Source organism: Anomalospiza imberbis, chromosome 14 (assembly GCF_031753505.1).
Source record: "Anomalospiza imberbis isolate Cuckoo-Finch-1a 21T00152 chromosome 14, ASM3175350v1, whole genome shotgun sequence".
Taxonomy (NCBI): Eukaryota; Metazoa; Chordata; class Aves; order Passeriformes; family Viduidae; genus Anomalospiza; species Anomalospiza imberbis.
The window spans coordinates 18,821,550-18,841,044 of NC_089694.1; the positions used below are offsets into that span (position 1 = coordinate 18,821,550).

Below are 19,495 nucleotides of genomic sequence, written 5' to 3' on the forward strand. Positions count from 1 at the left end.
TTCCTCATGTGGGCAGTCACAGTGGGGCTGGGCAGGACACCTGTGGCTTTCTGTGCCCATGGGAGAAGTCTGCCAGGGAGCAAAGTCATCTCAGCCTATTTACAGCACCCAAACATGCCTAATATACACAAAAACAGTCTGCACACTTGACAGGAATTTTTTCCAGAGGTTTTTCTGTCCTGTTATGTAATTCCATGTCAGGGCATGAGCAGACACCTCATCCCACTGCAGCTGCTGCACAACGTCCCAGGCCAGCTGAGATGGTGCCCCTGGCTGTCACCTGTCCCCCACATACAGAATGGATGGAGCAGGGTTTCTGCAGCTGGAATATTAAAGTTATAAAAAAGCAAACACACCATGCCCAAAGTGGCAGAAATTCCAGTGCTGCCCCTCTAAGGTTTGTTGCCCGTGCCAAGGGCTGGTGAGAAGATGAAAGGGCTGGGGACATGCTCTAGGTCAGGACACTTTAAAATGCTTTACTAAATCCCACTTTAAAAAGCATCTTGGAAATGCTCCTAAATCTAACCTCTTCCTAAAATCCTAAATCTACACCTCTTCCGAAGGCAAGATGGCTCATTCCTCGTATTTTACCTGGGCTCCTTAGAAAGGCACAGTAAAAACGCTGAGTGGAAAGATCAGGAACAAAAAGGGATCCTTTAAAACCGATCTCCAAGTCTGTATTGGTTCCAGTGGAGACTTGGCAATACCGTTTATTTCCCAGAATTTTAGCTTTTTCCCGATAAAACGTGAGCTTTTCCTTGCTGGTGTGGTCCAGCGATGTCCTGTGTAACTCTGGGAATATTTACAGCGGTACGGGTGAGCACCATTCCGAAACCTTCCCCCTCTCCGCCAGCCCCTCACCCCTCTTTGGCATCAGCTTTTAGCCTCCCTCCCCTTTTTAGCCTCTAGTTTTCAGCCTTCCAACCTTTTTGGCATTTTTTTTTTTCCTCAGCCTCTACTTTCCTATCCATCCTCCCACCCTTTCTCTACCTCCACTTTTCTTTACTTTTTTTGACCTCCAATTTTTCGCGGCTCCTACTTTCAGCCACCAAGGCAAAAGGGCAGAGGCCGGTGTTATTTCCATCAAGTGCCATTCATTAACAGAACCAGCTGTGAGGCAGTGAAGTCACAAGGCAACAGAAAGAAATAGCAACCCTCAGCCACAGGCTTTTTGCATGAAAATGTGCTCTTGATTAGTGGCTGGTGGTAACTGAGTGGCAATTGTATGCAGGAAAGTGCGAGGGCTACTAGTCTTGATTGACATCACCATGAAATTTGATGCTGTTAATGTGCTGCTTGAAACTTCCTGGGAAATTCATTCTCAGCTTGTGACACACAAAGGTATTTCTGATTAATTGCACCTCCTTGGAATCAGGTAAGTAAAATAGCTGGACGGTAATTTAATTCACAATTTACAGAACTTGATGGAACACAGCACCTCGGGCCATGAGCTTGTCCTTTCTGCTTGCCCAGGCCAGCTTGTGCTTGTCAGTACTGTAAAGCACAGGAAAACCAAATAAAATCCTTTAGCTCGAAAGGAAATAATTCAATTTATTGTATTTTGCTTTCAGAATGAGGCTCACCAGCTGCAATGAGGTGCTTTAATTCTGAATAAGGGCGTCCACACAAGAGCTGAGACACTCCAATGCACTTTCACCATCTGTGATCATTTCCCTGAGCATCCTTTGAATATCCTGACAGAAATCCTGACTCCCAAGCCAGTGCGAGTTTGGTTTTGAATGGATGCAAGCACACAATCTCTCCTTTCATCCCAAGAACCAGATAAACCTCTCACTGCGCAAAGCTGCTTCTCCTTGTCCCTGCATGGCAAAGCACACTGCTCGGAGACAAGCTGCGGCTCAGGAACCTCCTGAGCGAGTTCTTGGCTTTGTTTCACTTAGACTTTGGTGCCTTAAGAGCTTCTCCTGAAGCAAATCCCTGAGGTTATCCTCTTCCAAGAGCTCGGTGAGTCGTTAGTGGAGGTGGACTTTTGTCCTCAGGAACAAAGCGCTGGCTGATCTACAAAGGCACGGTGGAGGCTGAAATACCGAGGGAAGCAGGTGGGTGTGAAAACACACCTGGCCGCCTGCTCAGAAAGGGGAAAAAAACCCTTTGATTTTACACATAACAGCTTGTTACTTCCTGGTTTTAGGATTAAGGATTAAATTCCTTTTTTTTTTTTTTTTGTTTTTTGTTTTTGGTTGGATTTTTCACTCCTCCAAATCGCATCTCTGTGATGCCAGGAGGAACCTGATGGGAAAGCTTCTTCCAAAGTCCTGTGGAGGGAAGCCCAGGCAGGGCTCATCAATGAGAGGCATAATTTGCATGTTTAAATATACCCTCTGCTGCCTTCAGCCTCAGAGTCCCAGTGCCTGCTTCACAAATAAACTGAGATGTTTCTGTTTTCTGTGCCTGGGATGCTGGAGCACAGAAAACTCGTTCTATATTCAATTAAATGGAATTTAAAACAAGAGTGAAGCAAATACTTCAAGGTGTGCCCCAGATCAAAGGCCTGGAGTCAGCCGTGCATGGCTGCAGTGATGTGGATTTGGGGCAAAAATGTGTCTGCTGGAAATGTGGGAGGTTTCCTCAAATCCCATGAGGTAGCTACTCTCCAGTGAAATTTTCTTCACTGCTAAGATTAATTTTGTTTGTTAAGATGAGCAATGATAAGCAACAAATTAGAAGCAAAGGGCTGCGTTCTTCCTTCCGCATTCCCTGGGTTTGTTGTCTGTCACAGCATCTCAAAACTGCCACAGCTACACCAGAAAATAATCAAAATTACCAATATTAATATTCCAGTGCCATCAATGCCAAGCATGGGAATCGATTATCTACTTTTTTGCAGATGAATTCCAAATTTAATGACACTGTAGAAAGTGTTATAGAAAACCTCCTCCAAGTACGGTATTGTAGTCATTAATTTATGGCTCTTTGGGGATAGTGGCAGCAGCACTTGGGGCCAGGAGAGTTTTAAGAAAATAAAGAAAACATGTCCAGCCCCACACCCCCTTTGACTGTGAACGGTTTCTTCTAGTTGAATTCTCAAGGGCTCAAAGCAAATCAATGTCAAATTCACTGCAGAAGTTTATTGTCTCTCAGAAATTCAGGTAGCATGAGTAGGAATTACAAAATTGCATGAAAATTCTGAAGAAGCTGTCTGTGGGGTTTTTTTGGTTTTGTGGGGGTTTTTTTTGGGTTTTTTTGTTGTTGTTTTTTTTTAATATTTACATAAATGTGTCAATCTTCCTCCTTCACTTTGTGGGGAAAACAACAAGCACAGACAGGGAGTGCAGTCACTGGCTTGGTGTCACCATTGCCCTGCGCTTGCTGGCTGTTGTGTGTCTGATAGAAACACAGAAATGTGAGCAATTATCAATTCCTGCATTTTCTGGGACAAACCACAGGGCCTCTTGATTTTGAAGGGGTTTATAATATATACAAGCTAAAATGTGAGTGTCATTTCCTTCACAGCAGTGAAAGGTAATTTGAGATAATTAAGTCTTAGAAAAAGGACAGGACTATATTGGCCTTTCAACAACTGGGGACTGGATCAGAAATTTAGAATGAGAATTCAGAAATTTAGAACCACTATAAAAATCACATGAGTGGGATTCTTGGGGCTGTCCTGTGCTGGGCCAGGAGTTCGTGATTCCCTCACAACCCAGGATATTCGATGATTAAATTATATCCAGGTTTAAAGGTTAACAATCCAGGTTTAAAGGTAAAAAACCCTTAAGCACAATGTTTAATTTCACTAAAGATAAATTAGTATGCATAACGCAGTCACATACAAACAGATAATTCACAGAAGACTGATTTGGTGATCGCCTAGTTAGTTACATACATAATTATATATAAGATAGATATATACACACACATGTATGTATCAATATGTAATTTGCTATAGAATTGGGTACAAAATCCCTATATATATGTATAAAATCTATATATTTTATTATATACAAAATATATATAATTTATTATATTTATATATATAATACATTATATATATCATTATATATATATAAAATATATATCATTATATATAATTATATATATATTATGTATTATATATATAATATATATATATAATATACATAATTTTATATATATACACACATTATATATATTATGTATTTTATATATATATACATATATATACATATATATATATAATTATATATATTATGTATTATATATAAATATATATATATAAAATATATATAATTTTATATATACACATTATAGATATTATGTATTATATATATATAAAATATATATATAAAATATATATAATTATATATATATACACATTATGTATATATTATGTATTTTATATATATATACATATATATATATACACATATACATATATATACATATATACATATACACATATATGCATATACATATATATATATATATATATATATATATATATATATATATATATATATAATTATCTATAGGACCCAATTACAGAGGTAAGAACCCGTCAGGCATTCATCAGCCTGTTAAAACAGCCCCCACGCGGGGTGCAGCGTGATCCATCCAAAATCAAAACAACCCTTGAAGGGCACGGCCGGCGGCCCCGGCGCGGGGCTCGGCGGTGCCGCAGCGGGCCCGCTGCCACCCGCTGTCAGCCGGTACCGCCTCACACGCGGCCCGCCGGGTGACGCCAGCTCAGCGCAGCGCCGCGCAGGGCGGCGGGGGACGGACGCGGCGGGCGCGGGCACGCCGGCATGCTGAGGTAACGGACGCGGCGGCGGCGGCGCGGGGCCCCGCAGGCGGCGGGCGCGGCGGGGGGCGCGGGGCCGGGGGCGCGGGCGCGGCGGCGCGGGGCGGCGGCGGGGCCATCGCCGCTCCCTCCCCCGGCGCGGCGGGCGCCATCATGGCCGCCGGGGGGCGGCGGCTCCCGCCGCGGCCACGTGGGGCAGGGCCGGCCGCGCGCTCCTGCCGCCGCCGCCCTGGCCAATCGCGGCCCAGGCCGCCACACAGCGACCAATCGCGGGCCGCCTCCTGCCCTAGGCCCCGCCCCCGACGGGAGGCTGAGCTCGCCTCCCTTCGCCCTCACGGGGAAGGAGACGCGCCAAGCCCCGCCCACTACCGCCGCGCCGGTGAACGGAACCCCGCCCCCTGCGGCAACACAGCCAATGGGAAGCGGATGTGGGCGTGTCCTAGGGGCGGAGAGGCTATAAAGCGTCGGCGCAGTAGGCGGGAAAGGGTAAGATGGCGGCGTAGAGGCGACTGGTGTGACCTGTGCCCACCGTGCCGCGTCCTCGCAGGAGGCGGGCGGGTCCCCGCGCGGCAGCCGCGGGCGCTGCGTGGCGGAGCGACGAGGAGGAGGAGAAAAAGGGCGCCGGTGCCGCAGCCGCCGCCATGCCCAACATCAAGATCTTCAGCGGTAGCTCGCACCAGGACTTGTCCCAGAAGATCGCCGACCGCTTGGGCCTGGAGCTGGGCAAGGTGGTCACCAAGAAGTTCAGCAACCAGGAGACATGGTGAGGCGGGGCGGGGCGCGGTCGCACTACAGCTCCCGGCAGGCCGCGCGGCGCTGCGGCGCTAGGTGCCGCGCGGCCTCCGCGCGGGGGGTGATGGGGGTCGTAGTTCTGGGGCCGTGCGGTCGGGCCCGGCTGCAGAGAAGCGGAGCTGCGCTCGGAGACGTCCCCGGAGCGCTCCCGCCGGGCCCCCGCTGGCCCGGAGCCCTGGGGCGCCTCGCGCGTCCCCCCGGGCAGAGCCGGCTCTCGGTGCTGGGCGAGGCGGGGCCGCGGTGCGCCCCGGGAGCCATGTGCGGCCCGGGCCGTGCCTCCGGCGGCGCGGGCCCCACGCGGGCTTCCCCCGCCGCCTTTGGGCCTTCCCCGGCCCCCGGGGCCGCGCGGGGCTCCTGGACTTGGCGGGTTTGTGTGACCTGGCCGCTGTGGCAAGTGTCGGAGCGGTGCAGTTCGCCATCCGGACCTTGCCCCCTCCATCCCAAAGCCGCTGGTGGGATGGCGCATCTCGGAGTTACAGCTACGCTGATTAGGCTTTTTCGTGCTTAAATCTAAACTCTGACTTGAGCCTTCATAATTTTGTGTTCAGCATGTAGCTGGTAACTTTAAACTTCTCTGAGGAGCTTCAGAGTCTTAGAAAGTGTGGATGGAATTCCTAAGGAAAGAGGCTCACACCTCCGTGCATCCCACGGTGCGTTTGCAGTCACGCAGTCTGTGTCCCTCCAGCTTTGAGACCTAACATTCGCCTTGTCTTATGTATGTGCTTTAAAAATCTTGCTGCCTTCCTACGTAAAGCTAAAAAGGTTTAAAGTTGTTCAGAGCTCCTTAAGCTTGTCTTAGAGAATACACCAACCGTGTATACACCACAGAGTATAATACAAAGAACCTTGATTGCTCCAACCCACTCCTTCTGGAAACAGATTTTTTTTTTTTTCCAGGATGTACATGTGACGTATGATATCATGTTCCTCTCGCCATGGGTATTGATTGTGAAACCTCAGAGGTAGTTCAGAGAGGTGTAGAGGAGTTATAAAAAGTTCTTTTTGATTTACAACCCTTGCACTGTTCTCATTGTTCTTTATTAACTGTTCTTACCCATCTAGCTGGCTGGCCAGCAGGTTCCTATGTCAGCAGGTAATGTGACTTGAAGACTTAAAAAGCATCTTATTTACCCTAATAAACTGACAGCAGGTGCTTCCCCAAAAGAGTAAGACTGTTTCAACAGAATAATTCATAGACTTTTTTGTACCATAAATATCTTAAATCACCCTAATATTGGAGATGACACTTATGTGCTAACTGCTGATAATCACACAGTTCCCCAGCAGAGAGTTCTTGTTGGCAGAAGCTCTCCACGAGAGATGGATGCATCCTGTAAGTCAGTGGGCAGTAAAGATGGCAGCAGCTCGCTGATGGATGTTGAGTAGTAAGACTATAAATAGATAACAGTCATCAAAAAAAGTTTGAAGAGATCAGAAAGGTCAGAGAAGGAAATATTAGAGACAGAACTCTACCCTGAGGGGCTCTATAAATGAGGTGGTTTCTTCCCCACTTTCTGGTGCAGGTGTGTCCGTACATGCACTGGAGCTGGCATTTTGCTTCTGGCAAACAGGACCTTTGGCTTGTGTTCAGGCCCTTCATCAGCAGGGATTAGTGTGCGCTGCATCCAGGAGAAAATTAACCCCAGAAGCCTTTCCAGAGTGAAAGGCTGGAGTGCTTCTCTGCTGGAGCCACTGAATGGCTGTTACGAGTCTCAGTCTGATAATTGGCTGCAGTGTTGCTTTGGTAGCAGTTTGACCCCACTCTGGCTGGTGGCTGGCCATGGTCCTTGCTGCTTTTAGAGGTGCCTGTGCTTGTGATTCCAGAGGAGCAAGGCCTGCTCTGGGGTGTTTACATGCTCAGCTTGTGTTGAGATCAAGAGTACATGCTGGGTGCTTTTAGCCTTACTGGCTGGACCATTAAATCTGATGCGTGAGCGCTGTAAAATAGCCACTGAGCAAATAAACAGCAGTGTTCCTGCTCAACAGCCTCGATTATATGGCACTGTCACCCACAGACCTTTGGGGATGCAGTGCCTGGGTTGCTCTGCGGGCACAGGTACTGGCTGTGCTTTAATTTGTGTTTGGCTACAGCTGTCTTCTCCTCTGTTCCCAGCGTGGAAATAGGCGAGAGTGTTCGTGGGGAGGACGTCTACATTGTGCAGAGTGGCTGTGGGGAAATCAATGACAATCTGATGGAGCTCCTCATCATGATAAATGCCTGTAAAATTGCCTCAGCCAGCAGAGTCACAGCTGTCATCCCCTGCTTCCCTTATGCCCGGCAGGACAAAAAGGACAAGGTAAGGGATGTGGTAAAGGTTTCTGCAGGGATGTTGAATGCACACCTTGAAAGTACTGACTGCTGGAGAGGATTTAAATGAAGTTTTGTCGCCTCCTCTGAATATCCAACCTCTCTTCAGTTCGTTAAACTTGGAGACATTGGACTGCAAAATGATCTTTTCATAAAGATATAGTTCTTCTTGAAAATGTTCTAAAGTCTAATCACTAGCTGATGAGAAGATACAATGTTAATGAGTGCTTCTTTTAGTAACTGCTTGTGAATCACTGCCTGGAAGCAGAAGGCTGACATCTTGATGAAGGAGTTGAACTTGTCTTATACTGTCTTTTTTTTTTTTTTCCTGTACAAGAGTCGAGCTCCAATCTCTGCCAAGTTGGTTGCAAACATGCTGTCTGTGGCAGGTGCAGATCACATAATCACCATGGACCTGCATGCATCTCAGATTCAGGTAGGAGCAAAAATCAGGAAGGCACTTAACCAATTCAGGTCTGAGCCTCCTGAGTGCTTTGCAAGCTTTCCAGTCATCTGCTTTTTTGAGATATTGCAGTGATCAGGACTTGGGAATTTGGGACTGGATGGGGAGGTGGGTAACAGGTTAACCTGTAAGTGAAAGTGCTGTTGTTCTTCATCAGACTGAGTGTGCGGAGTCTTGTGTAAACGAACTAGTAAGTGATCACTACAGCTTTGCTGTCACACTGTGACACTGTTTATTCTTCATTAAACCTTAGAGGAATGTGAGATGGAGAGTGTCTTTAAATTCTGAGCAGAGCTTTCTGATACTTAGTGCGTTGTCTTGGAGAAGTGAGCAGTTAGTTCTGCCCTCAGGTGTCCTGGCACAGCTGCATTTGTGGGTTTAGTAGACCAGGAGAGTGATCTGATAGCCTGCCTCTGGCAAGATGGACAATCCCACTTGTATCCATTCAGTGCCACCCTCCCACACAGGCTGGCCTTGGTTCTCTCCCAGGCTGGTAGTGAATTGAAAATTATTCATAGCTTTGTCAGCTTATGAACAAAATATCTCACAGAGCAACTAAGTCTTGACCTGGGCTGTGTAAGAAAACTGGCAGGAATATTTGCCAGGGAGAGGAGAGGCTGCAAACTCAATTTGGTTTTGTTTTTCTGTACCTTGAGCAAGTGCTCAAGACCAAGAAGCCAACTTGGTGCAACTGAGAGGGGTTTGTCAGAGGGAAGGATGTCTGTTGTATTTCTGCAAAGGGTAAAGTAGCTACTGCCTGCTGAAGTAAGTGGGCTGGCTGTTGTTTTAACAGTTGGAAGTGCTGTCCTTCACAATTCAGTATGATCTGCCCAGAAATGCCCAAAAAATCTGTAGGGGCACAGCTGAGAAGGCTCTCAGAGCATGAAATAACTGTGCCCAAGGGGGTCCCCTCTTCCTACAGGGCTTGGAATTGGTGTGTGCTGACCTTTCACCAGCAGCAGTGATGAGATTTAATGGGATAATTTGTGCATATGTGCTTCCAGCATCTGGCTGGTTTCAGCCTTGTCCCTGTAGCTGCTGTGTTGCTGAGAACAGAAGGAATGATGGTGAGAAGGATCTGTTACCCTGTACCTTGAAGCATTCCTCAGGAGTAGCTGCTCCTTACTCTCCTGCCTGTTACTCCAGGGTTAACTTCTGGCATTTGATGACCTAGGAGATTTGGAGAAGTCTGCGGGGTCACTGTGAAGTTCTGGAACCAGCTGCAGTAGTTTAAAGACAGATGTTACTCAAGCCTGTTTTGTAGATGTGAACAGTTTGGGTAATGAGCTTTAAAGACTGACTGTAAACAGGCAGCCAGCTGCTTTGGAAATGAGTGCATTTGCTGCAGGCTTTCTGCAGCCCCCAGGACAGAACTAGTTTCATTTTGTGGAGGTGTTAAATATAAAGTGTTATTTATGCTGCTGAGCTATTTCTGGTTCTGAAGACTTCTTACATTACTATTCTGTGTATCCCAAAGACTACTGCCCTTACATCAAGGGAAGTAAAAAGGAATGCTGAAAACTGTGGAAAGGTGATGACTGCATGCCTGATAATATAGAAGGATTCTTAAAACTCTTTCTAGAATGGGACTTTCAGCTACATCTGTTCCTGTTGTCTTCCTTGCAGGGTTTTTTTGATATCCCTGTTGATAATTTGTATGCCGAGCCTGCTGTACTGAAATGGATCAAAGAGAATATTCCAGAGTGGAAGAACTGCACCATTGTTTCACCAGATGCTGGTGGAGCCAAGAGGTGAGCTGTCAGACAGGTAGCTTGAGATGCTGCTTCTGTGTCTACTTCAATTCCTACTTGTGACCCTATTTTTAGAACATGTTCCTTCTTTCAGTCTGCCTTCTCTCAGACAGTCTGGGACAGCTGGTGAAGAGTGGTCAGATATTCTTCCTAGGGAATGTTTAGAAGGTTTCTTGAGCTACATGGAGGATTTAATAGCTTCTAGAATCACAGCTGCATAGGTAGGAATTGTACAACAGCTGCATCCCTTGGACTAAACCAATTTGTACAAGAGTATTTATGCCAATTGAAGGAGGAAACGGTGTAGCTTTACACCCCTATGCCAAGGGGAGCTTACTGCTGGTGATTAATACATTTTTATCTAGGCTGCTTTCTTTGCAGAATTAAACTTAGTGTGTTGAGGCATTTTCTTACTTTATTACCCTGGATTTGAATATCTAGCCGTGATTCAAGCCTGCTGCTACTCTTCATCTTCCCTGAGAACGAGGAAGATAGATGGTCCCTTTCCAAAAAGCAGCAGCATATGCTATAGCACATTTCTATTTTGATAGCCTGACAATCTCCCTGCAGTTTGTGGGCAGCTCTGAATGTTCTCAGGGGCTTTTTAGGAGAAACCAGGCTGTTCCTTAATGCTTCTGTCTGAACAGTAGAGGGACATGTGAACAGTAGAGGGACACAGATGTATTCTTTAATCCAGGGCTGTCACACCACAGTGTTGGTGGTTGCTGATCTGATTCACATGCCTCAGAATGTTTGAAGTGATGTGTTACAGACAGCCAAGACACACTGACACTGCAGGTCACTCACTCTGTGTCTTCTGTAGCTTTGCTGTGGTCCACAGATTGGGCAAGACCTTCTGTACATTCAGCTATTTCTGCAGCTTGTTGCATAACACAGTATATGAAGTGCCAAACCAGCCAGATATAATCTGACTCTTGAAAAAATCTGCTCAAAAGCCTCTTATACTGAAATGTGTCAGTCTTGGCTGGTGCAGTTTTTTATGGAAATACGAAAACCAAATACTTCAGTTTAGTTTAATAGTCTTGTGTAAGACCACCAGGATGATAAGTCTGATCTAGTGGGGCTAAGAGTCTACTTACCTCAAGTGCAGAGGTTCTTGGGGGCATGTGCGTTTTACTCCTTCCACTCTTAATGCTTTTAAACTCTCTACTGTTCATCAGTATCAATATATAAGGTTAAGATCTTTCTAGTAAGGCTGTTCTGTAGTCACTTTAATGGAAATAAATGTGAGGTGGTGTGTTTGAATTTCCTGGATGTGTAATCCTGCCACAATCTATGCCAGTGCTTGTGTGCAGGATGATTGAGTGCTTACAGAAGTGACAGTAAAGCCCTGTCATGGCACAACTTCAGCCTTTCCAGTGTAGTGTTACAAGGATGACAACTTTCCAAGTGTGTGCATCACTTGAAGTTTGCTGACCTTGCTGGTTAAGGTTTGTTTTCATCTTAAATGCAAATTAGTTTACAGTGGTCATGATGAAAGATGAGATCTATTTGCTGTCTCTGAGAGAGATTAGATCAGAGGTTGCAATTTAGCCACTTGAAAAGAAACTTGAAGGTGGCAGAATGCCTTCTATTAATTGCTTGGGAGCAGTAGCAGATGTGGTGACAGCTCCTCTTAGTGCAGTTGCTTGATATTGAAAGAGCTTTGCCGAGGCTGCTGTGTGGAGTTAAGTGTTGTTTGGGAACTGTTCTCTCTTCAGAGTGACCTCCATTGCAGATCGGTTGAACGTAGACTTTGCCCTCATTCACAAGGAGCGCAAGAAGGCCAACGAGGTCGATCGCATGGTGCTGGTGGGGGACGTCAAGGACAGAGTGGCCATCCTGGTGGATGACATGGCAGACACGTGTGGCACCATCTGCCACGCTGCAGACAAGTGAGTGGGGCTGACTGCTGCCTTCCTAACCCAGGAACCTGCTCTTAGTGAATGCTGTGTAATGGGTTAAGCAGATTATTTGCATGACAAGTTTCACAAGGCTCATGCAGTTTCTTATTATTCATGTCATACAAAATAAGGGGAAAAAAACCAGTAAAAGTTCTTGTGGTGGGTATAGGTAGAAGACCATAGTCTCTTTTCTTTTCCCTGTGTTGAAAATGGACCATCACTGACCATGCTAGGTAGAATTAAGTGTTGTCTGGTCCATCAGCTGGTTTTGTATTAGAAATAACCTCTTGAAACTTTGATATCATTCATGCCTTTTACACTTTGATATCATACATGCCTTTTACAGAAACAGCAACATATGCAAGATGGTTAACTGTTAAGTACAGTATTAAAAATTAGCACAGTATTTCATATTGTATTAAATACAGTATTAAAGTATTAACACAGTATGAAATATCTGTTACCTTGTGTAAGCAAAAATTACAGAAGGTGATTTGTATGATCTGTTCCAAATATTCCAGAGCTAAGAACAATGGGGGTTTTTCAGTGTGTGCTTTGCCTGTGGTGGATTTCCTGGTACTTGTCAAACTGTTTTTTTTCCCCCAAGTCAGTAGAGGGGGAGTCAAAGGTAGGCTGTTACCTAAGCACATGGTGCTGTCTCCTGTCATGCTTACCATGTGCCCTGCACTAATGTCAGCGTAATACTTGCTGAGAATTACTCATCCTTCTCATTTTACTTCCCCCTTGCAGGCTTGTGTCAGCTGGAGCCACCAAAGTTTATGCCATCTTAACTCATGGGATCTTTTCTGGGCCAGCAATTTCCCGGATCAACAATGCCTGTTTTGAGGCAGTTGTAGTCACGAACACAATACCCCAGGAGGACAAGATGAAGCAGTGCCCTAAAATCCAGGTGAGCATCTATTTTCTGTCACTCCTGGGGGGTGGTAGCCTTGTCTGTTCACCTGTTGGGGGTGAAAATCCCACAATACTATGTAGTGTTGACAGTGGTTCTGTTGGCACTGCCATCAGTGTTGCTTAGTTCTCTTGGCCCTATTGCTGTGGGGTAACAGACATGTTACATTGGTATAAAGCAGCTTCTGTTGCAGCTCATCCCTTTTTTATTTCAGGGCTTGTTTTACTTAGATCAGGTGTCTGATTTAATGGGGCCACGATGTAAGCAAGTAGTTGGATGTGTGCCCTTTGGAGGAGTGATGTGCTGATGATGTGCAATGCTGAAACAGAGGTAGACAGGAACTTCTGATGTTGGTGCTGACAGTTTTGTTGTGTATCTGTCACTTCATGCCCAGCCTTTGCCATCCATATGAAAACTTAAAGTTGCTATTGAGCCCCAGAATCTGCTGTTCAGCCAGTTCTCAATCCACTCATCCAGTGAACACTTCTTGAGTTTTGCCTGTGAGAATTTCATGACAGTGTCAAAAGCTTTGCTGAAGTTGACAATATCACTTCTCTCCCCTCACCCAGCTAGGTAGTTGCTTCCTCATAGGTGATCAGGTTGGTCAAGCATGATTTGCCTTTGGTGAACCCATGTTGACTATTCCTGATCATGTTCTTGTCATCCATGTGCATAGAGATGGCCTCCAGAATGAAGTGCTCTGTCACCTGTCCAGGGATTGATGTGAGGCTGACTGGCCAGTAATTCTGGGTTGTATTTGCTTTCTTCCAGTCCTCAGACACCTCTGCAGGTCTCCAGAACCTTTCAAAACTGATCATGAGTGCCTGGCTGTGATGTCTCCCAGCTCTCTCAGTACTCATGAATATATCCCATCAGGGCCCATGGACTTGTGGATATGAAGTCTGGCCAAGTGTCCTTTATCCCAGTCCTCCCTAAGGAAGACTCTTCCTTCCAACATTCCCTTACCCTGGTCTCCTGCTCATTGCAGACTGATGCAAAGAAGGTGCTGACTCACTGCCTTCTCTGCATCCTCTGTCACCAGGGTCCCCCTTCCCTTTAGTAACAGGCCCACATTATACTTGGGTTTTTCCAAACACATCAATAACAGAAGGAAGACATTCTTCTTGTCCCTGACTTCCTTTGCCAGATTTAATTCCAAATGGGCCGTGGCTTCACAGCACCAGTATCAAGGACCACGAGCATTTGGAGAAGTTCTGGCACTACTCACACTCATCCAATACTGTGATGTGAGTGTAGAGGCTTCCCCACTACTGGGCTGCTGGTGAAAGGGAAGCTGAACTGGTTGAAGCTGCAGTCAATTTTAAGCTGCTTTTGGAAATATGTTATAAGCTGATTGCAAACTGCTGTTGGGTTGCATTTCTTTCAGCACTAACTTCTGAATGATAGTCCTGCAACATGTAAAACATTTCTGGTGCTTCACCTTGTTTCCAGGCTCCACACAGCAGCTGGCGTAGGCAGAATGTTAAACTGGCAACCTCTGTGTAAGTAGCTGCAGCCAAGGACTGCAGTGGAGCAGTTTTCCAGGCTCTCCTTTAATACCTCACATTTACACACTGATGTCTGATGTTGAGGAGCACAGAGCTAAAGGATTTGTCACAAGTCTCAGGCTTTACTCTGCAGCTTGTTGATTTTTTTCTTCCCTTCAGAGACAAACTATCTAGAAGATAAAAAATATTAAATATGATTTTCACTTGGTTTCCTTAATGCACCATGAATACAGTGATTCTTACTGGCCTACATATATTGAAATGCTTTAGCTGTGGGGATTCAGAGCTGGGATTTGGCTGAGACTCGGCTTTCCCTCCTGGTACCTTTCTGACCCCACCAGATGGAGCCAGCACAGCGCCCGGAGCTGAGCTACAGCACAGCAGCTTCATCTCTGACTGCTGGCAGCAGTGGTAAAACCTCTTGGCTCAAGGGAAGTGATTTCATCTTGATTTAGACTGTCCTAACGTCTCTGCACAAAGTTGTTATGGTTTGACACAGGCGCAATGCCAGCGCCCCCATGAAAATACACCTTCCTAAATAATTGCTGTGAGATGTGATCAGGAACACAGCAGAGCAGGCCCAAGCCTAATAACAAAGAAAAGAACTTTATTAAACTACTACTACTATAAAAACACAGACACTAAATCCTGAATGAAGACCTTCCAAAACACCCCTCCTCCTCCCACCTAATTTCCAAACAAACCCACAGTGAGACACCACCCAGGATCCTGATCAAGTTGCTACCCTTCAGATAATCAAATACTCAGTCCTTCAAGGGAGACAGGAGTCTCTCCTGTGCCACAGACCCCCCCAGGAAACACAATTGCCACCCTTGTGTTTCCATGTCACACATGGCAACCACCCGGAGAAAATCTGCCAGTGTGACACTTTCTTTTCCATGTCACAGGGCTCTCACCACCGTGCATGGACAGACTGTTCATAGGGCTCCTTTAAGGACGCTTTGCCATGGACCAAAAGAGACAACAGTTCAGCATCTCCTCTTGGGACTACAGTCCCCCCCATTTTCCCCTGGGGCCGAGGGTCCAAGAACAGAGATCTTCTTCTCCTCTTCTTCTTCCTCAAAGACTGAGGGCCTCTCCACACCCTCTTCAACTCTCCTCTGTTCTCTCCATTTTTCTGTTGGTAGTCACTGAAACAGGTCTCTTAGCCTACCAACACATCCCCCTAAGTGCAGCCTCTGTCAGGAGAATTTGGTTCAGTCTATGGCTAACAAGAAAAGTCCAGCCGCAAGCCACTCCATCATCTCCTTACAACTCAAAAATTTCCTCTTCCATCATCTCAGACCCCAGACTGTCTCTCTTCTACTTCAAATCAAGGAGGAGTAGTATTTTACAAAGCCTTCATTTCCCAGGAAAGGGTTAAAAGTTCAGACTCCCTGGATGGCTGAAATCTCTGCCCAGCAGCCATTCCCAAGGCCAAGGCTGGGCATCTCCCCCTCCTTCTTCTCCTCTGCCGGCAAAGTTACAGGTGCCGTCTGGACTCCCTGTCTCTTCCCTCTTGGGGGGGGGGAATGACAAAGGCATCTCCACTTCTTTCCACCCTTCCGTCCACAGGAGCTGGCTCGGTTCCAGTCCTTCTACCCCTCGGCTCACCTCGACCAGGCCTCATGGCTTCCCCTCCTCCACCCAGCCCCATGGCTGGGCAGGGGAGGTCTGCACAGCACCCTGACCGGAACCAAAGAGAGCGAGCTCTTGGGAGTTCCTGCTTTTAACCCCCTGTGTTCTCAGAGGCGTATCCACACCTTTAGTGGTCACTTTAGGTGCCAATATCCAAACTTGACCACTGATTGGTTTGACCCAACTTCCTGAAAGAATTTACTTCCATGTCAAACCACGACAAAAGTGAATAAGCGAGTCCTGTGGTAAACAGATTGAGCCTAGGGAGTCTGAGCAAAGCAAGGTGACAGTAGACTGTAACTGACAGACCAACTAGAATATTTGTAGTGCTATTTGTAGGGTATCTTCAGGCTTATATGTAATTAAATCCTAATCCTGTGTAGAAGTAATTTAGCTGCATCTGGCATGTTGAAATACGGGTGATGAGTTTATTCTTTAGGTTCTCCCTGACTTCCCAGCAGTTCTTTCAGGCTTGATGCCTTTTCTCAATGGCACTGATGCATCTTTCTTCCCTTCCAGGTGATTGACATCTCAATGATCCTTGCGGAGGCCATCAGGAGGACTCATAATGGGGAATCTGTTTCCTACCTATTCAGCCATGTCCCTTTATAACAACAGATGTCAGCTGCTGCTTGTATGGCTTTTTTTTTTAAAACCAAAAGTTGTTCAGCTTGTTGTAAAGTTCCGTAGAAGACTCTGCTTGTTCCAGTGCAGCTCTCCACAGCTCCTGCTTAAGTCGGGCTTACTGGCTCTGTTCCCAACACTGGGAGGCTGGAGGGGGAAAGCTCATCTTTGTAACAGCCAACTCCACCGGCACCCCTGTGCATGGAGCTGATCAGTAGCACTGACTCAATTCTGCAGGTCTGTGGAGAGCAGGACTGACACATGGCTAATTGCCACAATTATTTTGAGGGGGGGGGGGGAGAGGGTTTGTCTGTGGGCAGGGTTAGATGATCTGGCACACGCACCCTAAATTGTTTGGGAAGTAGAGCTCCCTAGGACATGTTGATCTGGATCTACAGCAAGAGCCCAAGAGACTGCTGGCTGTCTTACCACTCTGTACCTGACGGAGCCCTTGGGGAGTGGTGAGGAAGGCTTGTGTCTTGGCCAAGCTTGACCCTTGGTGAAGCCCTGGGAGACACCTAGGAGGTGGTTCTGCTACAGCTTCCTCCCATAAAAGGAGATCAGTGTAGCTTGCAAACTTGAATTCCTCTTAATTGTTGATGAAATTAAATGCCCTTTAGTGCACTACACAGCAAAGCAAGGGTGAGAGCAGAGTCTGTGCAGTGCTTAGTGGGGAAGGTGCATCCTGGACAAGTGTTCTTTTCCAAAAACTCTGACATAGAGAACTTGTGGTGGTTGTGTGCTTTGGTTTCTAGTGCAGGCTAAAACCAGCTTCTCAATTTCACAGCTTCCTGTTAGCCTTGCTAGCTAACTAGAGCACTGCTGTCATGTGCTACAGCTGCACCTTGACCTGCTGTGCCACCCCCTGACCCTTTTTTTACCAGTACAGTAGTGAACAGAGCCTCTTTATCCGACAGCAGCAAGGCTGTTGCATCTAGCAAGTGCCTGCTCAGATGCTGGGGTGACCTGAAACACAACAGCTTTGTGTCCAGCTGGCTCAGCCTCTCATTCAATGCCTGTTACAGTCCTGTTACCCTGGAAGTTACTGACACATTGTCCTGCTCACTGTCTGCCTTTCCTTGAAAGCGTTGCTTCTTGCAAAATACCTTAAGCCAAGGAGCACTGCAGGTTGCAGGACAACAAAACCTGAAGGAGCCCTTGGAGTGGGTCTGATGCTTCCCAGGAGTGTTCATGGCAATGGGTTGAAGAGGCTGGTGATACATAATACTGGGAGAACTGCATATTTAACACCAACCTGACAGGCCACAAAGTGCCTGAAAGAAAAATACCAAAACTAGAGCTGGCTGAGGCTCTTGGATGTAATAAGTATCATCTGAAACTTGAATACTTTGAAAATGTACCAGACAATCGTAAGATAAACTGCTAAATCTCTCTTGAACTCTTACGGTTTATAGACCAAACTGTTTTATTCTGATTTTTTTTTGTTTTCTTGTTTTGGGTTTTTTTTTTGTTTGGTTGGTTTTTTGGTTTTTTTGTTTTTTTTAATAAGCACTCCTTTTTTATTTGTTTTGAGCTGGAGGAAGGGAAAAAGGGAAAAGAAGGAACTTGAAATTACTTTCTAGAGTAACCAGCATGGCTTTGAGAGGCTGGGGGCTGGGGTATAAGTGGAACTAACTGAAAGATGTGGTTAAAATCTAGGGAAGTACTTCTTTAGTTGTGCCTTTTACTGAAGACTTCTCTCCCTTCCTAAACTCCTGTCCTGTGGCAACATTAACACTTCTATTAGTATAGAGCTTTCCTTTTTGTATAAGAATTGGTGTTTGTCTGGAAACTGCATCTCTTGCTTCTTTGCTTTGCATCCTGCACTGAGCTCTCCTGAGAGTCTGTGATCCCACCTCCTGTATGGGAGCCCCTGCTGCCATCCTGCTGCTGCTCTGAGAGCCAAAAGCCAGGACATCAGAGCAGCGCTGGAAGGATTTCCAGCAGCATTTGTGTTTCAAGTTAAGACCTGATGAAGGAATTAAACTTTTATTTAAAAACCACAGCCTCTGCCTGTAAATACTTCTGAACATCTTAAGTGACATGAATCTTCTGAGTTGGGTCATTTAAGGGCAGATCATGAAATATTTTTATTTAGAAGGGACCTTGGAAGGTCATCTGGTTTAACCCTTGTGTATGTGGCCAGCTGTGAGGTTCAGCTTGGCTCTGCTTATACTGCATGGAAGGAAAAGCATGGGACCATGCACTGAGTAATTCCTTTTGTCCATGTTTGATTTCCTGGACTTAATTGTTAGAGGTGGAATTGCAGCTTCTTTAGTACTGTTCAATTATGTATCTGAGCAGATTTGTTCACATAATGTTCAGGTGGGGGAAGCTTGAATATTTTAACAAGTACAAAGGAAGAATTTGTAAGTGTCTCGCACAAAGCTGATGATCAGAGACAGTAGGATTATGTCCTGAGAAGCGCTTGTTCTGACTAAACCCTGATCTTTTCTCACTGTGTGTTGCAGATGGGAAAGTATGAAGTCAGAAGGATGAGATGGCAGGTCTAGAGAAAGGTCCTTGGCATTACAAGTAGACCTCCAGGCCTAGATTGAACATGACCAGGGCCTCGGGCAGGCCTTTGCTGAGGATCGCAATTGTCCGTCTGTTAAAATGTCTTGCAGTACTGGCCAGTGAATAAGTGGAAAAAATGGGGTTTTTTTCCCCTCCAAATAGCAGGGTGGGTGCTATGAGTCTTGTCAGGATTATGTAGCAGATTTCACCTTCCTTTGATAAAAAAACAGAACAGAGCTTTACAGCCATTTCTATAAGGAGACCATTGCTATTCATGAGTATATAATGTTTCCTTAGTTACTTTAATAAAAACAGGGTTTTGAGTTGGGAGAGGGC

At 45.9% G+C, this 19,495-nt stretch overlaps 1 protein-coding gene across 1 annotated transcript; it reads left to right on the forward strand.

The window, feature by feature from the left end:
* The first annotated feature begins 5,212 nt into the window (after window positions 1-5,212).
* On the forward strand, window positions 5,213-18,645 carry PRPS1 (phosphoribosyl pyrophosphate synthetase 1). The gene is made up of 7 exons (XM_068205247.1): window positions 5,213-5,504; window positions 7,647-7,830; window positions 8,179-8,277; window positions 9,931-10,055; window positions 11,777-11,950; window positions 12,710-12,869; window positions 16,538-18,645. The coding sequence occupies exons 1-7, from the start codon at window positions 5,383-5,385 to the stop codon at window positions 16,628-16,630; spliced, it is 957 nt and encodes a 318-aa protein (XP_068061348.1). The 5' UTR covers window positions 5,213-5,382; the 3' UTR covers window positions 16,631-18,645.
* The last annotated feature ends 850 nt before the right edge of the window (window positions 18,646-19,495 follow it).

What these genes read in the sequence shown, in the direction of transcription:
- PRPS1 (XM_068205247.1), top strand. Translation starts at nt 5,383, where the DNA reads ATGCCCAACATCAAGATCTTCAGCGGTAGCTCGCACCAGGACTTGTCC. An exon ending in TGCATGCATCTCAGATTCAG is followed by an intron (nt 8,278 to 9,930) that starts GTAGGAGCAAAA and finishes TCTTCCTTGCAG; the next exon opens with GGTTTTTTTGATATCCCTGT. An exon ending in AGCAGTGCCCTAAAATCCAG is followed by an intron (nt 12,870 to 16,537) that starts GTGAGCATCTAT and finishes CTTCCCTTCCAG; the next exon opens with GTGATTGACATCTCAATGAT.